Source organism: Onychostruthus taczanowskii, unplaced genomic scaffold (genome assembly GCF_017590055.1).
Source record: "Onychostruthus taczanowskii isolate IOZ18803 unplaced genomic scaffold, ASM1759005v1 scaffold24, whole genome shotgun sequence".
In the NCBI taxonomy this organism is placed as follows: Eukaryota; Metazoa; Chordata; class Aves; order Passeriformes; family Passeridae; genus Onychostruthus; species Onychostruthus taczanowskii.
In genome coordinates, this window is record NW_024499684.1 from 8,033,756 (window position 1) to 8,049,186 (window position 15,431).

General features: G+C 40.0%; 2 protein-coding genes across 2 annotated transcripts in view; one reads left to right on the forward strand and one right to left on the reverse strand.

The window, feature by feature from the left end:
• The window catches only part of B3GNT5 (UDP-GlcNAc:betaGal beta-1,3-N-acetylglucosaminyltransferase 5), a 19,065-nt gene extending 14,384 nt beyond the window's left edge, over window positions 1–4,681 (forward strand). Inside the window, exon 2 of the mRNA XM_041406011.1 lies at window positions 539–4,681. Coding sequence (XP_041261945.1) covers window positions 882–2,018 — 1,137 coding nt within the window. The 5' untranslated portion in view covers window positions 539–881 and the 3' untranslated portion in view covers window positions 2,019–4,681. The remainder of the gene's footprint in view (window positions 1–538) is intronic.
• MCF2L2 (MCF.2 cell line derived transforming sequence-like 2) overlaps window positions 1–15,431 on the reverse strand; it is a 115,522-nt gene that overhangs the window by 69,547 nt on the left and 30,544 nt on the right. Inside the window, exons 14-15 of the mRNA XM_041406012.1 lie at window positions 7,319–7,422; window positions 5,832–5,920 (exon numbers count right to left, since the gene is read on the reverse strand). Coding sequence (XP_041261946.1) covers window positions 5,832–5,920; window positions 7,319–7,422 — 193 coding nt within the window. The remainder of the gene's footprint in view (window positions 1–5,831; window positions 5,921–7,318; window positions 7,423–15,431) is intronic.

Consider the following 15,431-nt stretch of genomic DNA (forward strand, 5'->3'; position numbering starts at 1 on the left):
CCGGCCTGGGGCACGGCGGCCGGCAAGGTGCGGGACGAGGCCATCGCGGAGCCCCCAGGGCTGGGGGGGAAGGAGCGGTGCGGGCAAGGGGACGGCGAGGCGGGACGCCGAGCTCTGGCCCGGCGCTCGCTGGCCGGGAGAGGTCGCAGGGCTCCGCCTGGCTCCGGGTTCAGCAGACTGCCGGCCCAAAAGGCAATTTGTAAACCCGGCCGTTTGTGGCGCGCGGCGCTCTCCGGCTTTAGAGGAATTTTAAGATTGTCATCTGCCCTCTAACCCCCAGGGCAGTGGGGGTTTCTAAGAAGGAGGTTTCTGTGTCAGTCTCATCTTTCAGTGGCCTCTGCAAGCTTGCTGCACGCCACTGACTGACTCTGATTTGCTGCCAGTCGGCTCTTTTTTTGTCATTTTGAGGAGTGGGACAGATGTGTGTATGTGGGTGGTGATGGGCAGTGACTGAGAAATCAGCTCATTTCCATGACCAAATCTAAAACCAAATGTGTTAATAATAATTCACTTAAACTTTTCTCCTCTCCCTCTTCAGAACTGGCAGGTGTTCATCTTCATGAAGGAAGGAAACACTAGAAGTTCCAACTAGAACTGTAATGTTTGCTTCAAGATGCCCCAAAGGGAAAATACTCATCTGCAAGTCTCATCTTTCAAAACTGCCTGTGTTCTTTCAATCAAAGAAAAACGTTTTTTGAGAAAGATGACTTGTGAAGTCTGTGAACAAAGCTGTCTTCACAAGGATACTGAATGAAAGACATCATGCCTTACAAGGGACACTTATCGTGAAGGGTGACACTGTGCTGCTCTTAAACTAAAATACAGGCACTGTAAAAACACTGCTCCTGAACAAGAGGAAGGATTATAAAAACTGCATCAGAATGTTTGTTAGTCCCAGAAGAGTCAGAAAATGTCATTTTTTGCAGATATGTGCCACTTGCTTCATACTGTGTCTCATGATTTTTTGGGTACCATTTGATAATCACATTGTGAGCCATATGAAGTCCTATTCCTACAGATACCTCATAAATAGCTACCATTTTGTGAATGATAGCCTGTCTATCAGCAGGGATAACCTGAACAGAGTATCAAGCTACCAATACTTGATCAACCACAGAGAGAAATGTCAGCAGCAGGATGTCCTTCTCCTATTGTTTGTGAAGTCTTCTCCTGAAAACCGTCATCGAAGGGATGCAATTAGACAAACGTGGGGTAATGAGAAGTATGTTCATTCCCAACTTAATGCCAATATTAAAACCCTTTTTGCTTTAGGACAACCAACACACCATCTGCAGAAAACACAGCAGCAAAGAGAACTTGAGCTCGAAGACCAGAAATACCAGGATTTGATTCAGCAAGACTTCTTGGATACTTTTCACAATCTTACTCTTAAATTGCTTTTGCAGTTTAGCTGGGTGAATGCCTACTGTCCTCATGCCAGGTTCATTATGTCTGCAGATGATGACATATTTATCCATATGCCAAATCTCATTGCTTATCTCCAAAGTCTCACACAAATGGGTGCTCAAGATCTCTGGATTGGTCGTGTCCATCGTGGATCCCCTCCCATAAGAGACAAGAGTAGCAAATACTATGTTCCATACGAAATGTACCAGTGGCCCTCTTACCCTGACTACACAGCAGGAGCTGCTTATGTAATATCAAATGATGTAGCAGCTAAAGTCTATGAGGCTTCATTGACTCTGAAAACAAGTCTTTATATAGATGATGTTTTCATGGGTCTCTGTGCCAATAAAATGGGAATTGTACCACAATATCATGTATTTTTTTCTGGGGAAGGAAAGGCTCCATATCATCCCTGCATTTATAACAAGATGATGACATCTCATGGACATGTAGATGATCTCCGCCAGCTCTGGAAGCAGGCTACAGATCCCAAAGTTAAAAAGATTACTTCAGGGATTTGGGGTAGAATGTACTGCAGACTAGTCAATATTGTGCTTCTCTGTAAACTGTACTATGTGGACACGTATCCTTGTTCAGCTGCGTTTTCTTAATACTTGAATATCTGCATTGAAGATCCACTGAGCCAAGACAGAGCAACAACATTTTAGGTGTTTATCCAAAATATATGTAAACATGGAATGAGGTAAAATTTACACGTGAATACTTGGGGTGGGCAGAGGGAGAGGAAGAAGACGGTCCCAGGGTCCCAGATTCTGTTCAGAGACTTATTGGAATAGCTCTCCTGTTGTACTTCGACTTTTTACATTGTAGCCTCTTTTTTTACACTCTTCAAGGGATGCAAATCTGGATTATAAGTGAACTATAATGGACTTGATTTCTAGACTTTGAAATGCTTGTTGAAAATATCTGTTTCTTTGAACTTGTCAGTAAGTCTTGATGGTTTTTATAAAAACTATGTGAACTAAGGCATGTGGCAAAAAAACCTCTGTTGTATCAGAATGGAATAGACCTTTCAAAAAGAGAAAAGTGGAACTTCTGACTTGATGAATGAGACTATCACAGTAGTTTAAGGTAGTGTAAACTCTCTACAAATATTCACCATTTCTCAGTGCTTCATACAAAGTCAGTCTGAACCTGCACAGCTGACAAACAGTGAGTGCTAGAAGTGAAGACCTGCTACAATTGTTTTCTCAAAGCTGCCTAAATCTTTGAAATAGGGAAACAGTGTTTGAAGGCCCTCTGACTTGGTTGTTTTAAATAACAAAGGAACTGCCTTTAGAACCTGAAGCTACAAAAAAACAAATACCTCTCATGTTAGTGGTTGGGCTAATATTTCTCTGTCTTCTGAAAACTGAATCAGCACATTTAAAAAGTCCAATCTTTAATAAGCAAATAAGTTAAGTTAGTTTTCTGCTAATAATGCTTCTGTTTTCCAGTATTCTAGAGGTGAAAAGCAAGCAAAAGTCCCTGGGAAAGTTACTTACAGCTAGTTTAAGACTTAAAGACTTTAAAAAAAGCAAAATTTCGTGCTTGTACTAACAGAGAGGGAGGATATTTTCTGTACAAACATTGCATTGAAGGGATAGGGAGATGGTGATTCACACAAACTCAGTACACAAAGCATAATAACCAAAATATTTCTCCTGAAGTTAAAATTGTCTTTAAAACTTCAGGGTTGTTGGTGTCCACAAACCCAACAAGATGGGTTGGTGTACCTTGAATATATCTCAATGTTAATATCACTTGGAAAGGAACAAAATGCCTGTGCTTTGTAAGCCAAAACAGAGCTAAGCGATGTGCAAACTGCAGCCCTTATGAGTTGTCCTGTGGTGCCATAAAGATACTGCAGAGAACCAGAGTTGTAGGCTGCCTGCAGCCCTTGCACAGCTCAGTCACGGTGCTTCCACAGACTCTCAGGACAGTATCTTAGCTGCTAATTGCCAAACCTGTGGCAGCTGTACAGGACGTGCTAGTTTGAAGCTGTGAGTAGTAAACTTGGTGTAACTGACTGCTACTGCTCTTGGAGCTGTGCTGCAGGTTTTCTGGCTTGAATGGATAATGGCATCTGTCAGAGCAGACAGAATCCAGGAGTGAGCTTGCTGACTGTTCTCTAAGCTGTTCAGATGGAGGGTAGGTAGCTACTGGAACTAAGTCAAACATGTAACTTTCTATAATTGGTTTTGCAGAAGGAAGATAATAAGATTCCTAAGTGGTCCCAAATGTTGGGCATATCAAGAGCTCACAAAGAAGTCATTTATCAGTGTCAGAATGACTGATGAGTATAACAGCTATACTTCAGAAGGAACAAATCCAATTTCTCTCTTGCCAAAACAAATGGATAATAGTACTGGGGATGTAGATCTTCATAACCTGTTGCATACAGAGAAAATAAATGCACATATAGAGAAAGTATTGTACATTGAAGGAAAGCTGCTTCATCAGATTTCTGACTTCTTGTGAGCCGTTTAAATCAACAAAGCTGCACAGCAAAACTGCACTGCTAGAAAAGCCACCCTGTTCACTGAAGGGAAAGAGGGTCTTCATATGCAGTATGCAACCAAAATGTGCTAGTAAGACTATAGTCTTGCAGCATATCTACGTGTTGGGATTTGTTTTCACTCATACATGCAAAAGTAAAGTAATCTTTAAGTAGCTTTAACTAGCTAACATCTAAAACGCTGCTTACGTGTAGTTGCCATTATCTGAAAATCACTTTTGACCATTGAAATACTTTGTTTTACAGTTGGTTTGAGCTTTGTTTGGATTGTTTCTTAATCTTAAAAGAGCCTTGATGTTTGTACTATGCATTTTCTTTTGCTGCAGTGAAAAGAAGTTGCTCGTTGAATAAAAAGGAAAGCAGGAAGGCACTCCTTTAAAAAAATAGAAGAGACATAGAAAACTTCATATTTTCTGGTTCTAAACACAAATGAAGATTTGTACACTTCCATCAGGAATCTTTTTTAACAATAGTCTCAGTGCTCCAATGCAGGGCTGATAGGTTTTGCTTCAAATAAAACGGTATCAGCCTGAATGGTCACTCCTCATTAAGAGTTTGACATTGTTGCACAGCATATTTAATGCTATTTTTTTTATCTGTTTGTTTGGTTTGCATCAGTTTCCCTTTGATATTACTAATTTTTATACAAAGTATTCAATATTTATTCTTAAACTTTGCTCTGTACCACAGAAAGACAGTTGTTTTGTAAAATTTGTTTTGAATAAACAGACTTATTTCTTTTAAAAAAACCTAAGAATACAGAAAAGATAAATATCTCTTGTTGCCTTCTTTGTAACTGACAGGATCAGTTCTGATACTTGTAAGTTTTGTTCTGAGTTCCCTTTTACAAGAGGACTTCAAACTGCCCCTCATTCCCCCACCCTGCCCCTGGTGTGTGCAAAAAGCAAAATTGGTGTTCCTTGTTTACCAAGCTTCTAGGTCTAAAGTTGTATAAAACTGTCAGGTATTAGAAGCTGAACCTGTTGTTAATGTTATAATTTGTATGTTCTCTTCAGGCAGCCGTTCCCCTGGAGATGTGTATCTGTCTACACAAGATTTGAGATCATACTTTGCACCTTTGGAAAGTAGCTGATGGTCTGGGGACCAGACATGGTATTTTCATAGGGTATAATTAAATTCAGATAATTATGATTTGTATGTCTCTCCAATTTGTCTGACATAATGTGTCAGGTTAGGGTTTTTACAAATGGAGTCATTTGCATCACGTAACTCCAGTGTCTATGACAGGGGCATAACTAAAGCATGAATGATCTAAATGATAGTGAAGAAGAAAATAAAGGAAATGAAGTCAGGATTGTGGCATTTGGCTTCTTGCAGGGGGGTTTTGTTATGGGGTTTTTTTTTTTCTGGGGTTTTTTATTTAATTGTTCCCTTTGGCCTAGAAACTGCAGTTCAGCTAAAATTGGGTTTGCTTGATACTTTTTGTTGAAGTGATTTAAGTATCTGGTGCTTTAGAATGCATTGTTAATAATCTTTTTCTCAAGATTTTGCAGAAAGTTGAGCTTGCAGTTAAAAAACCCAGAAGTCCCTCAGAGGTATATAGTAAAATGTGAATATTCTGAACACTATGAAAGGATCTTTTAACAACAGGTTTTTTTTGTAAATACATGCAAGGCTTATTCTAATGACTTCTTCTCTCAAATTTTGTAATGAATGCTTCTAAGAGAAAAAAACCTGTAAAAAAGCCCTGAGACAAACAAAAGAGAATTCTTACTTGTTTTCCATCTGATAGACGGTATAAATGCATGGCTGTAAGCATTTCAGTGACTTCATTATTTATTAACCTTGGTGAACTTCAAAGAGGTTGTAGAGAATGTACTACAAATGCAGCAATTTGCATTCTAAGAAGAAAAAAATATATAGTGGCTCATATGTGCAGCCTTACCTCCTCCTTGTTGACAAGTTCTCATCACTTTCACTGGTCACCAGGACTCTGCTGGATCCTCCTTGACTGGCTTCATGCATCACTTCAATCTGAATGAGAAGGATGTGTTAAAAATGGAAATAATTGCTCATGCTTTTATTTAGAGAATTTTAACTCTTTGAAAGAATTAAAAACAGATCCTACCTAACCTAGAAAGTCATTAGACAAGTTCAAATAATTGAATTCTAGATGTGCAGAAATATCTCTTATTTATATTCTCCATCCTTGCTCAGTGTTGGCATGGAGGCATTCCTTACTCCAGGCAAAGCCATTATATTATTGCACCACAGAAGGGGAATTATCTCCTTGTGTAGATAATTACATGAATAATAATCTGTTCCTTAGACTCTGGAATACTATTTTTTTCATTTCCTGTCTGAAGCCAACCCAAAGACTTCACATTTCCAGAGTTCTTTGTAGAATGCCCTGTGGAGAAATCTGGGAATCGTCCGTGTGCCTCTGAGAAGTGTCTGTGTCCCAGCAGCAGTGCTGGGTGAGGCAGTGCTGAGCACAGTACCTGTGCAGAGCCTGTGCCCAGGCTGAAAGAGCTTTTGCACAGCTCCAGTGTTTGTTTTGATAAACACTCACACACTCCCTTGTCCAGTCTTGCAGAGTTGGATCATTTCAAGTGCTCTCCAGGCAAGTTTTAAGCAGACTTTTCTTCCTTTTGCCTGCAGCTTTAAGAGCAGCAAGCACTACTTGCACTTACTGAAAAGCCAGTCTCTTCAAATTCAGTTAAACAACCCATCTGCTGAGTTTGCTGTTAATCCGAGCCAATATCTAAATCCCAGCAGAATCCAACTTCCTGAGCACTTTCATTTTTAAGGGCTGATTCTTACATTCTATATTGCTAAATTATTTAGCTGGTTGATGATAATGATGGAATTCAGTAATGAACTGTCCTCATCTGAACTATTATCAGAACAATGGGAGGATAGGGAGGGGGCATAATTTGCAGTGTAGTCTTGGGAAGTGGATTTAAAAATTAACGAATGGATGTTTTATAAAGCCTATACCACACTGCTGCATACACCTGACTAAGTGGGAGGAATGCAGCTGATTACCTGCATTACTGATGAGAGTAAAACTAATTCTAATGTCACTTTCTGTGAGTTTAGGCAAAGGGAAGACTACTTGTATGTTCCTGCTGATAACTTGGTTTTATTCTGTGCTTATTGCTGAAGTTGTGGGCTGTGCTAGCCACTTCAGAAAATGAACTGCATTTAAATTTTGCTTTCAGCTTTAGGGGAATAAAGATAAAATGTACGAACAAGTCAGGGGTGTGGATAACAGACAAGTTAGGTTAAAGTCGCTTGTCCTTACCAGAGTTAAGTTAGCAATGCTCCAATTTGTTTTTTAAATTCCAAGTATAGGTGTGTAAATCTATATTTATGAGGTTTTGAGTTCTCTCACAATATGGGATGTCTCCACATTACAGGTAATCCTACCTTAATTCCACCTTTTGTCTTCTTAATGCTTTTCTTTTTTGATAACTCTACTTCAGAAACGGTCTTTGGAGGGCAGGAAATTTCTGTAGACCTCCTGTTGGTAGCTGAAAAAGTAAAAAAGAAAGTAGCATTAGAAAATATGCTAAAAGTTAAAATTCTACTTCCTAATAAAGGCAATGAGCAAAGTGGTAAATGAGGCCTGGCTTAGAGAACTGAGCTGTGCTGGAGCAGTGATGGACTGGGTGGAACAAGGGATGGGTTTCCTTGTTCAGTTCTGCACTGTCACAAATTGGCATCTTCAGCTCCGTGCTGTAAGGATTACTTTGGTTTGGTTGCTCCTGGGAAAAGCATCTTTAGGACAGCACAGGTAAATGTTAGCCAGCTGTACCAACTTGGGTAATTGTCACTTGCATGGTGTTTCTTGTGTGGGTTCCCAGGAAAATTTTGTTTCTGGTAATGGTTTACTGATTGGTGTTGGATTAAAGGATTGTTCCCTTTAAGGTTTCATTACACGAACAACTCTCAAAAGAGTAATCACAGGAGTGCAGCAAGGCACAATGGCAGGTGTGGAAGGGCAGAATCTGAGGATATTATTTCAGAATATGCCATGTTGTGTCAGGTTTGGTGGCCCTTGCAGGCTCTGAAGTGCCCAGCTGACACTGAGGTGTCTGAGGCTACTGGACAGTCATCCTTAACAACAAAACCACTTGAGCCTGCTGTCCAAAGCAAAGGTTAGACTGAACTATGAGAACGGGAATCATACATTTGGCTTGAGTAGCAAATAATATCTATTACAGCTTTATCTTTGTTTTATGATTGGTAATGAGTTCACAGCACATGCAAGTACAAGGCCAACAGCACTATTTCTTCACTGCTGACTTGATGTGGGCAGCCATTCATGCCATGGGTGAAAACACGTATGAAAGGCAGATGAAATGCTGAAAGAATCTGGGTCAGGCAACAAAGAACAAAATTGAGGTTAAGTCCTTTTTTATTCTGGCAAAGCTTTATAATTGAAGAAGCACTTTTTCTAAGAATAAAAACTAGTGTTTTCAAATGCATCTGGCAACATTTTCTTTAAGAGGGTTTCACCAAGTTTAATGTTTTGAAGTGTTGAGAGTTTTTTCTCTTTGGGAGAAGCTGAGGGATATAGCAAAAATGATGCAGGCATCTTTGAATGAGGAGGACCTAGTATCAAAGGTTTGATGTAGGAGAGGTCAGAATACTTTTTTAAAAGAAGTACCTTAACAAAGTTTCAAATGCCCTTGTCATTATATTCTTTTAAAGTAGTCTTTAAAAAGGAAAAAGGAAGAACATAGAAGCACCCCAAATTATATTCAGTTAAAAAGACAACATATGAGTTGCACAGATGATAATGATGGAAGATGACATTTCTTCTGTGTCTTTTCAACAGCCTTATCACACAGCTGGGAAGAGAATTAAAACAGCCTGTCTCCAACTCTTCCCTAAATCTTCTTGGATTTATCCGATGCTGAATGACATAAGGACTTGGCACTGCCCATTTCATGCCTGTTACCTCCTTACAATGACTCCATACTAGAAAGTTTCCTCAATGGAACAGTGAAATCTGGCAGTCACCAGCAGCTATAATCAACTGGTAGAGAATTCTTGTGGTTCCCAGGATGGAGCTGAAACGCAAATGTCACTTTTTGGCTCTCCCATCACTCTTTCAGAATATACAGCAGGGGATTTTGATTTGATTTTGAACACTACTTTCAACAAATACCTTTTTCCTATCCCCAAGCAAGCTTTCCCTGAAGTAGTATTTGTTCTCTGAAAGGTATTTTTGTTTCACCCAAAAAGTGGTGTACTGACAATTTGGAACCAAGAGCACAAAAAGATGTAAGATGCAGCACATGGAAGTTATTTATCCTGATTGTAATGGCTTCTAATCTGTCATGGCTTCTAAATTGTCATGCCTTTCTAATCTTCAGGGAGAGTGACTGCTACTCTTGGCAAAACCTGAATATTTGGTAAATTTTCAAAGGGGTCCTTTTATGTGTTTTCCCATGAATCTCTGAGTAAAGTGTCTGTAAGCATCAGCAAATTCACCCTTTTCTGCATTGATACAGCCTGGAGATTCTGTTTAGCCATAAAGTCTCACCTACCCCAATCATGACAAAACAGGCTGTGATCAGACCTATTACACTAAAAACTATTACCTCCTGGAGCTTCTCCCAGCTATATCCTATTCATACCTTGAAAAATCAGCATAAAGAGAATATATCTAAGACTTGGCCACCAAGATATTGTTTCAAAACTTACCCACATCTGAATACCCTAGATATGCTGCCAATGTCTAGTTGCCCTCTCTAAATCTGAGTTCAGTCCCTTGGATTGCTCTATTCGCAATCTCATTCACAATTTTTATGGATATGTTGTGGAATTCAAGGGAAGCAACAGAAATAACTTAAAAAAACCATCAGGACTTTCACTTAGAATAGCATAGTCAGCAATACCGAGTTGTTTGGCTTATTCATTATTCAGAAAATTTTGTAGCTTGAAGGAATGGTTGATACTGGTATGAAAACCCTTGCTGAAAGCAATCAGCAGAAAAAGTGGAAATCAGTTACAACTTTGATGTCTGGGTCACAACTTGCAAGCTCAGACAGCTCCAGGTGATCCAGGAAAGAGCACAGTGCAGTTTAAATGAAAGATGACACATTCACAGGAAACCAAACTGCAGGTGCTCCTTGATCCAGCAGCAAATTTCTCAGGTCAGTTCACAATCTGAATCTTGGCTTCTTCAGTGTGACATATTTCAAAAAAGGAAACAGGTATAAGATAAGAAAGTAGTTAAATTCAGCTGAGTCTGTTTCAGAGATGAATTTGATTCATATTGACACAGCGAACTTCCCTTTCCAATTAGACCCAGAAATGAACTGAAAACAGGAGACAAGCTGCTTTGGTTATGCTCTGGAGAATTTTCCAGTTATTGACTGGCCCCTAGTCAGAGATTGCTACTTGTCACTGCATTTAAATAGTTGCTGAAGCAGTACAGAAAGAAACAGCCCAAATACCTGCCAATTATTATTGCACTAATTGCTGTGGAACTGGAAATATAAGGGAAACTCCCTCATAGAATTCAGTACAGTTGGCTGTTTCAAGGTCGGTACAGTATTGTCTTGCTGAAGAAGCTAAAAATTGCAATGTTGAACTGCCTACTGAAAGAATAGAGGCACAGGAACAAAGGAGAACTAGAAATGATCTAATATCCGCATGGTTTCAGGGTTGTTTTCATCCTATTGTTTCACCCCCTGAATGACACATAATGATGATTTCATTTTGAATTCATTAATATTTTAAATTGCTTGATGCTGCTTTTAAAGCAAATATTGTCAAAGGGAATTGTAAAGCAGAGTTTGGGTGTCACTTGCATTCACCTGGAGCACCACTACACTTTTCCAGTGGGGCTTTAGTACTGTTGACTGTTTTTTATGAAAAAGTTGTATGACAAGTATGGAATCACTGTTGTATTATTTAGCCTACAGCAAATGGTAAAGTGGGCTGTACTGTCCCTGAAGCTGCTAGAAAATGAGACTCATGTGCTCTATTTTGCTTTGCAGTCTCTCCACCCCTCTAAAAGTGAAATAAATTCAGTGAGGAAAACGTGCTGTGCAGCTTGTGAGAAAAAGCTGTGATTTCACCCATTCTCCCCCCTGCTCCTTTGTGGCAGGACACAGACACCATGTCTAAGGTGCTGATCTCTTGCAGGAGGGCTACATCCCCCACTGAGGGACAGGCCGAGGGACAGACAGAACTGTGGGCAGCTCCCAGGTGCTCAGAGACAGCTGGATTTGTTCACCTGGGTAAGTGGCCCTAAGTTAGCTCCTGCTAGAATAAGTGCAACTCATTAGCTAGCAAGAGACACAGGCCACAGCCAAGGGTTACAATACATACTGGGCACCTGTAAGATATTCCAAGCCCCCCTCAAGTAAACACCACACTTTACATTCAGGTTTGGAGGGAATTCCCCCAGCATGTTCTCCCTCTGTTTTCTGTATGGGTTTGTGCAGTCTCACTCATCACCTACAGCAGAATTGAATTCTTTTGGCAAGAACAAGCATGGAAATAACTAGTGTGCTAAACTTTCTTGGGGCTTGCTGCTCATGCTGTCCAATAGGAACATGAGTTTGAAGATAATTAGTGGCTTAATTGCTGTTTTAAATGCTGATGATGGCAAAACAATGTTTAGGCAGCTAAAGAAACACCAGAGCAGCTATGGTTTGTCACTTAATTGCTTAGGGCAGAAAGACTGCCATTTTTAGGCAATAGAATTTAGACCTCTCTCTGGCAAAATTTCTGTCAAGCCTCCTGAAAACCTGCTGATATAAGAAGCACAGAGCAAGGTTCCTGCATGTGGAATATTCTTCTACAAGGAGATACTACTTGGTTTCCTCAGACTGGCCCAAGTGTAATAGCAATCCCACAGCCACAAAACTGAAAGTATCTTTTCCTTTTTTCAACTTCGTTTATAGAAATGTACTGAAGCAGACAAACTAGTGGTTTCTCAAACCATTCATGAGTCACACACACCATCTCTTCTGAGTCAGCTAATCTCTCCACAGCTTCACTTCCCCTGCACACGTCCCCAGACTCTTGCAAGAAATTCTTCCTTTATCCTCTGTCCAGATGTTATTAGTTAGTGAGTATTATGCACTAGTGACTGTGAGGAATGCTGGACTGGATCCTGTGAGCAGTTGTATACATTTAACTGAGATGGAACCAGCTTAAATTTTATTATTTAAAGAACTGAAAAGGCTCCAGCTGTGTTTTCCCCCCTATGAATCTTGTGTTCCAAGTTGGCCTTCTAAGATGCTTGTATGGTGAGTCATGGATTTTGTATGTGCAATGTGCTGTTAAACATGTTATTTGTTTAACAAGCTCACAGAAATTTTGACATCTGCTCCTGTATTTCACATTTATGTTGCCCACAAAGAACTCTCTAGGAGCACTTTGTGCTGCCGTGTTCCAGCTCTTATCAGAAAGGTAACTAAAGCAAGACATTTTTCCTAACCATGGTCACTGAAATGGCCAAATCATCTTTTACTGAAATATTCCAAGAACGTGTGAAGTTGAAGGGAATTGCCTTTGGGAAAGTATCATTTCAAAAAGTAAGAGTTTGGGAGAATTACAAGCAAATTAAAATAGATAAATGCTAACAGCAGTAATTTCTAATTGCTTGTATTATCCTTTACTCCTCTGTGGTTCATCTCATTGTGTCTGACAGACTGTATGGTTTGACTCTTTGGCCCTATTCCAATTCACTCCGTGCTAAAAAGTTTTGCACAGAAATGCAGAGAACAAATATGTAGTCAAATCATCAAAAATTATGCCCTCAAAAGTGAATCAGAGCAAAAACATTTCCCTATCAAGTGCCACTTCTTTCCTCCCAACAGACATAGGGACAAATTTAGCTATTAGAATTCAAGCAGCTTCCACTGGGAGAAAATGGAGTTGTCCTTAAAATAAGGTGTCATATATACTACTTAAATTTTCAAGGCTCTTATTATAAAAAGGTCAACAGAGTTTTCTGCCTTTTCAGGGTTGATCTGTGAATAATATTTAATCAAGTTCTCACAGCTAAAACATGCACTAAATACAGCTGGCACAAACTTTTCAGCATCACAATAATTCCAGAACTAGTACTTCAGTCTTGAACAGGCCCGTCCCTGCAAAATATGGAAGTCCACTTGTGAAACCAGAAGTATCAAGCAAAATTGGGATTAATGTAAAATTTTTATTCGGCATTTCTAGACCCGTATAGAAGTGTTGACTGAAGGAGAGTCAACTCTGGGCTGCCATTCTGGATCTTTACTAAGCTAAAAGATTGCTGAGAGTCACCAGAAACCATAAGGACACGCACATGAAACTGTGACAGTCATTTCCCCAACAGAAACCTGCCCTTTCTCTCAGACATGGTATCAGCTATGCATGTGTGCACAAAATCCATCTCTGCCTACGTATTTGTCCATGTAAAATCGAGAGCCTGACAGTTACAATAATGGAGTATTTAATGTCTGAGCCTTCATATCTGTGAAGATTTTTCCATTAGCACCCTGAATTGGACTGAATTTTCCCTACTGCTCCCTGTTAGGAAAATGGAGAGTCAGCAATGGGAAGAACAAAACAAAATCTATTCTGGAACAAATGTAACTTTTTTTCCTTTCACAGACTAACCACCCCAGTGCTGCCATGGTATTGTTACTCAGCTGCCTGGAGACAAAAGCCTTTCTTTCTGGTCTTCTATTTCTGTTTACCACATTTTATTGCCTTTGCTTGTCTTTCTATTTACACAGTCTAGGAACATGGTATTTTCCTGTTGTCATATTCTATTTTGCAATCTTTTAGAAATATTCAGGTATGTCCTGGGTAAAATATGACAAATGAGTTACAAAACCTGTTTCGAAAAGGTGCTCTAAGTCTCTCTCAGTTTCCAAGATGTTGCTCAATAAATTCTCCCCATAAGTAAATGCTGATTGTGCATTGATGCCATGAATGTGAAGAAAGGACACAGAGGAAAGTCCAAAAGAGGGTAGCTTCAAGAAGAGCAGAATTTCACAGCCTCATTTTCAGGCTTGTAATAGGACTCAGTGTCCCTGTTTCTATTCTCAGACACGTTTCAGAGTCAGACTGTGAAATACCTTGGTGAATTTCTCAGTTTATCTTGCTTCAGTTTTCTTTCTCAAAAAAGAGGTTAAAATGCTGACCAGTACTTGCCAAGTGCTTTGGCATTCTGAGGGAAAGGGCACTCAGGAATTTCAAAGTAGCAGACAACTGGATAACACCAAAGTGACTCATAAAGAATATGTGAATATACAACTGGTCAGCATTAGCTGTTAAAGTCACTGACTGTGAGTCCCCGGATGAGCTGTAGATACTCAGGCATTTCTGTTTCTTTGCACAGAGGTACTCTTGGTCAGTCATCTTCAAGAATCTGAATGAAATGGCAGAGTCTGCTTATCAATGTCTGAACAGAACTGGGTTGCACTTTGCACCTTCTTACAACCAGAGTGTATTTTAAAATAAATTTCAGCTACCTATTACTTTGCAACAGGACATTAAAGGCTAAGCCTTGTCACACAGTTATGCTGTATTTGGTTGTATAACTATGAACTGCAATTCAAAGGAGAGAACAAGGGAGCATCTCATGACTTTCTGTGAAAGAGCTGATGGTATGTGGCATGGGCTGTATGAACAAGAATCAAAACTTAGAGCACTGTCATAAACCAGTGACTGTTCTATAAGGTTCCATCTATATCAACAATTTAATTAAAAAATCTGCAAATGTGCTAAAATGGCAAGAAAGAAGCTCAAAAAACATTTCAAGAGACTACATGCATAAAAAGAATGGCAAGATGAGCTTTTAGCCTGAAGATGCAGTTTCACAGTAGGTAAAAACCATCCTGAAACTGTGCTGCCACTGACAGGAACAAACTGGCTCTGACCTACTGACCCCATAACCCCATTTTCTGCAATTTCCTTTGCTTCAGCGCTAGTGGCCAGGCAGTGAGCAATCTGCTGAATGCTGACATTAGTGATGCTTGGAGCAGGTGACTGGGCTGTATGATCTCCAGAGCTCCCTGCATTTCTCTAACTCAATGCAATGGAAAAAGAGCTACTACAGTTTTGCAGTATTTTTGTTCAGTTTGCAAGGCAAATCACAACTCCAGCAAACTGACTGCCCACCCCAGTACAAGAGGGGAGCACAGTGCTGGAGGGTGTGTGTGTGGCAGAGCAGGACCTCTTCACAGGCATTGTGTTCTCAGCTTGCCTCAAACTAAAAGAGAAGCTGAAAGTTGAGGTAGGAACTGTACATAAAAAACACAGCATGGTTTGGGGGGAAAATGTACAGATGTCAAACCAGCATGGGAACAGGAAAAAGATGATTTTCCTTTGGAAGAAAGGATGAATGCTGGGTGCAGAGGAGAACAGGGGCATTGGTATGACTTTCTGCTGGTATGCCTAGAAAGCAAAATGGTCAGGCTACTACTGGCCATCCTAATCTTCCTGTTGGGAAAGCAGTTTATTGCATGATCTTCATGCAAGTTAGAGAGGGTTTTTAAGGCTTTTTGCTAAAGGTTCCCCTTTT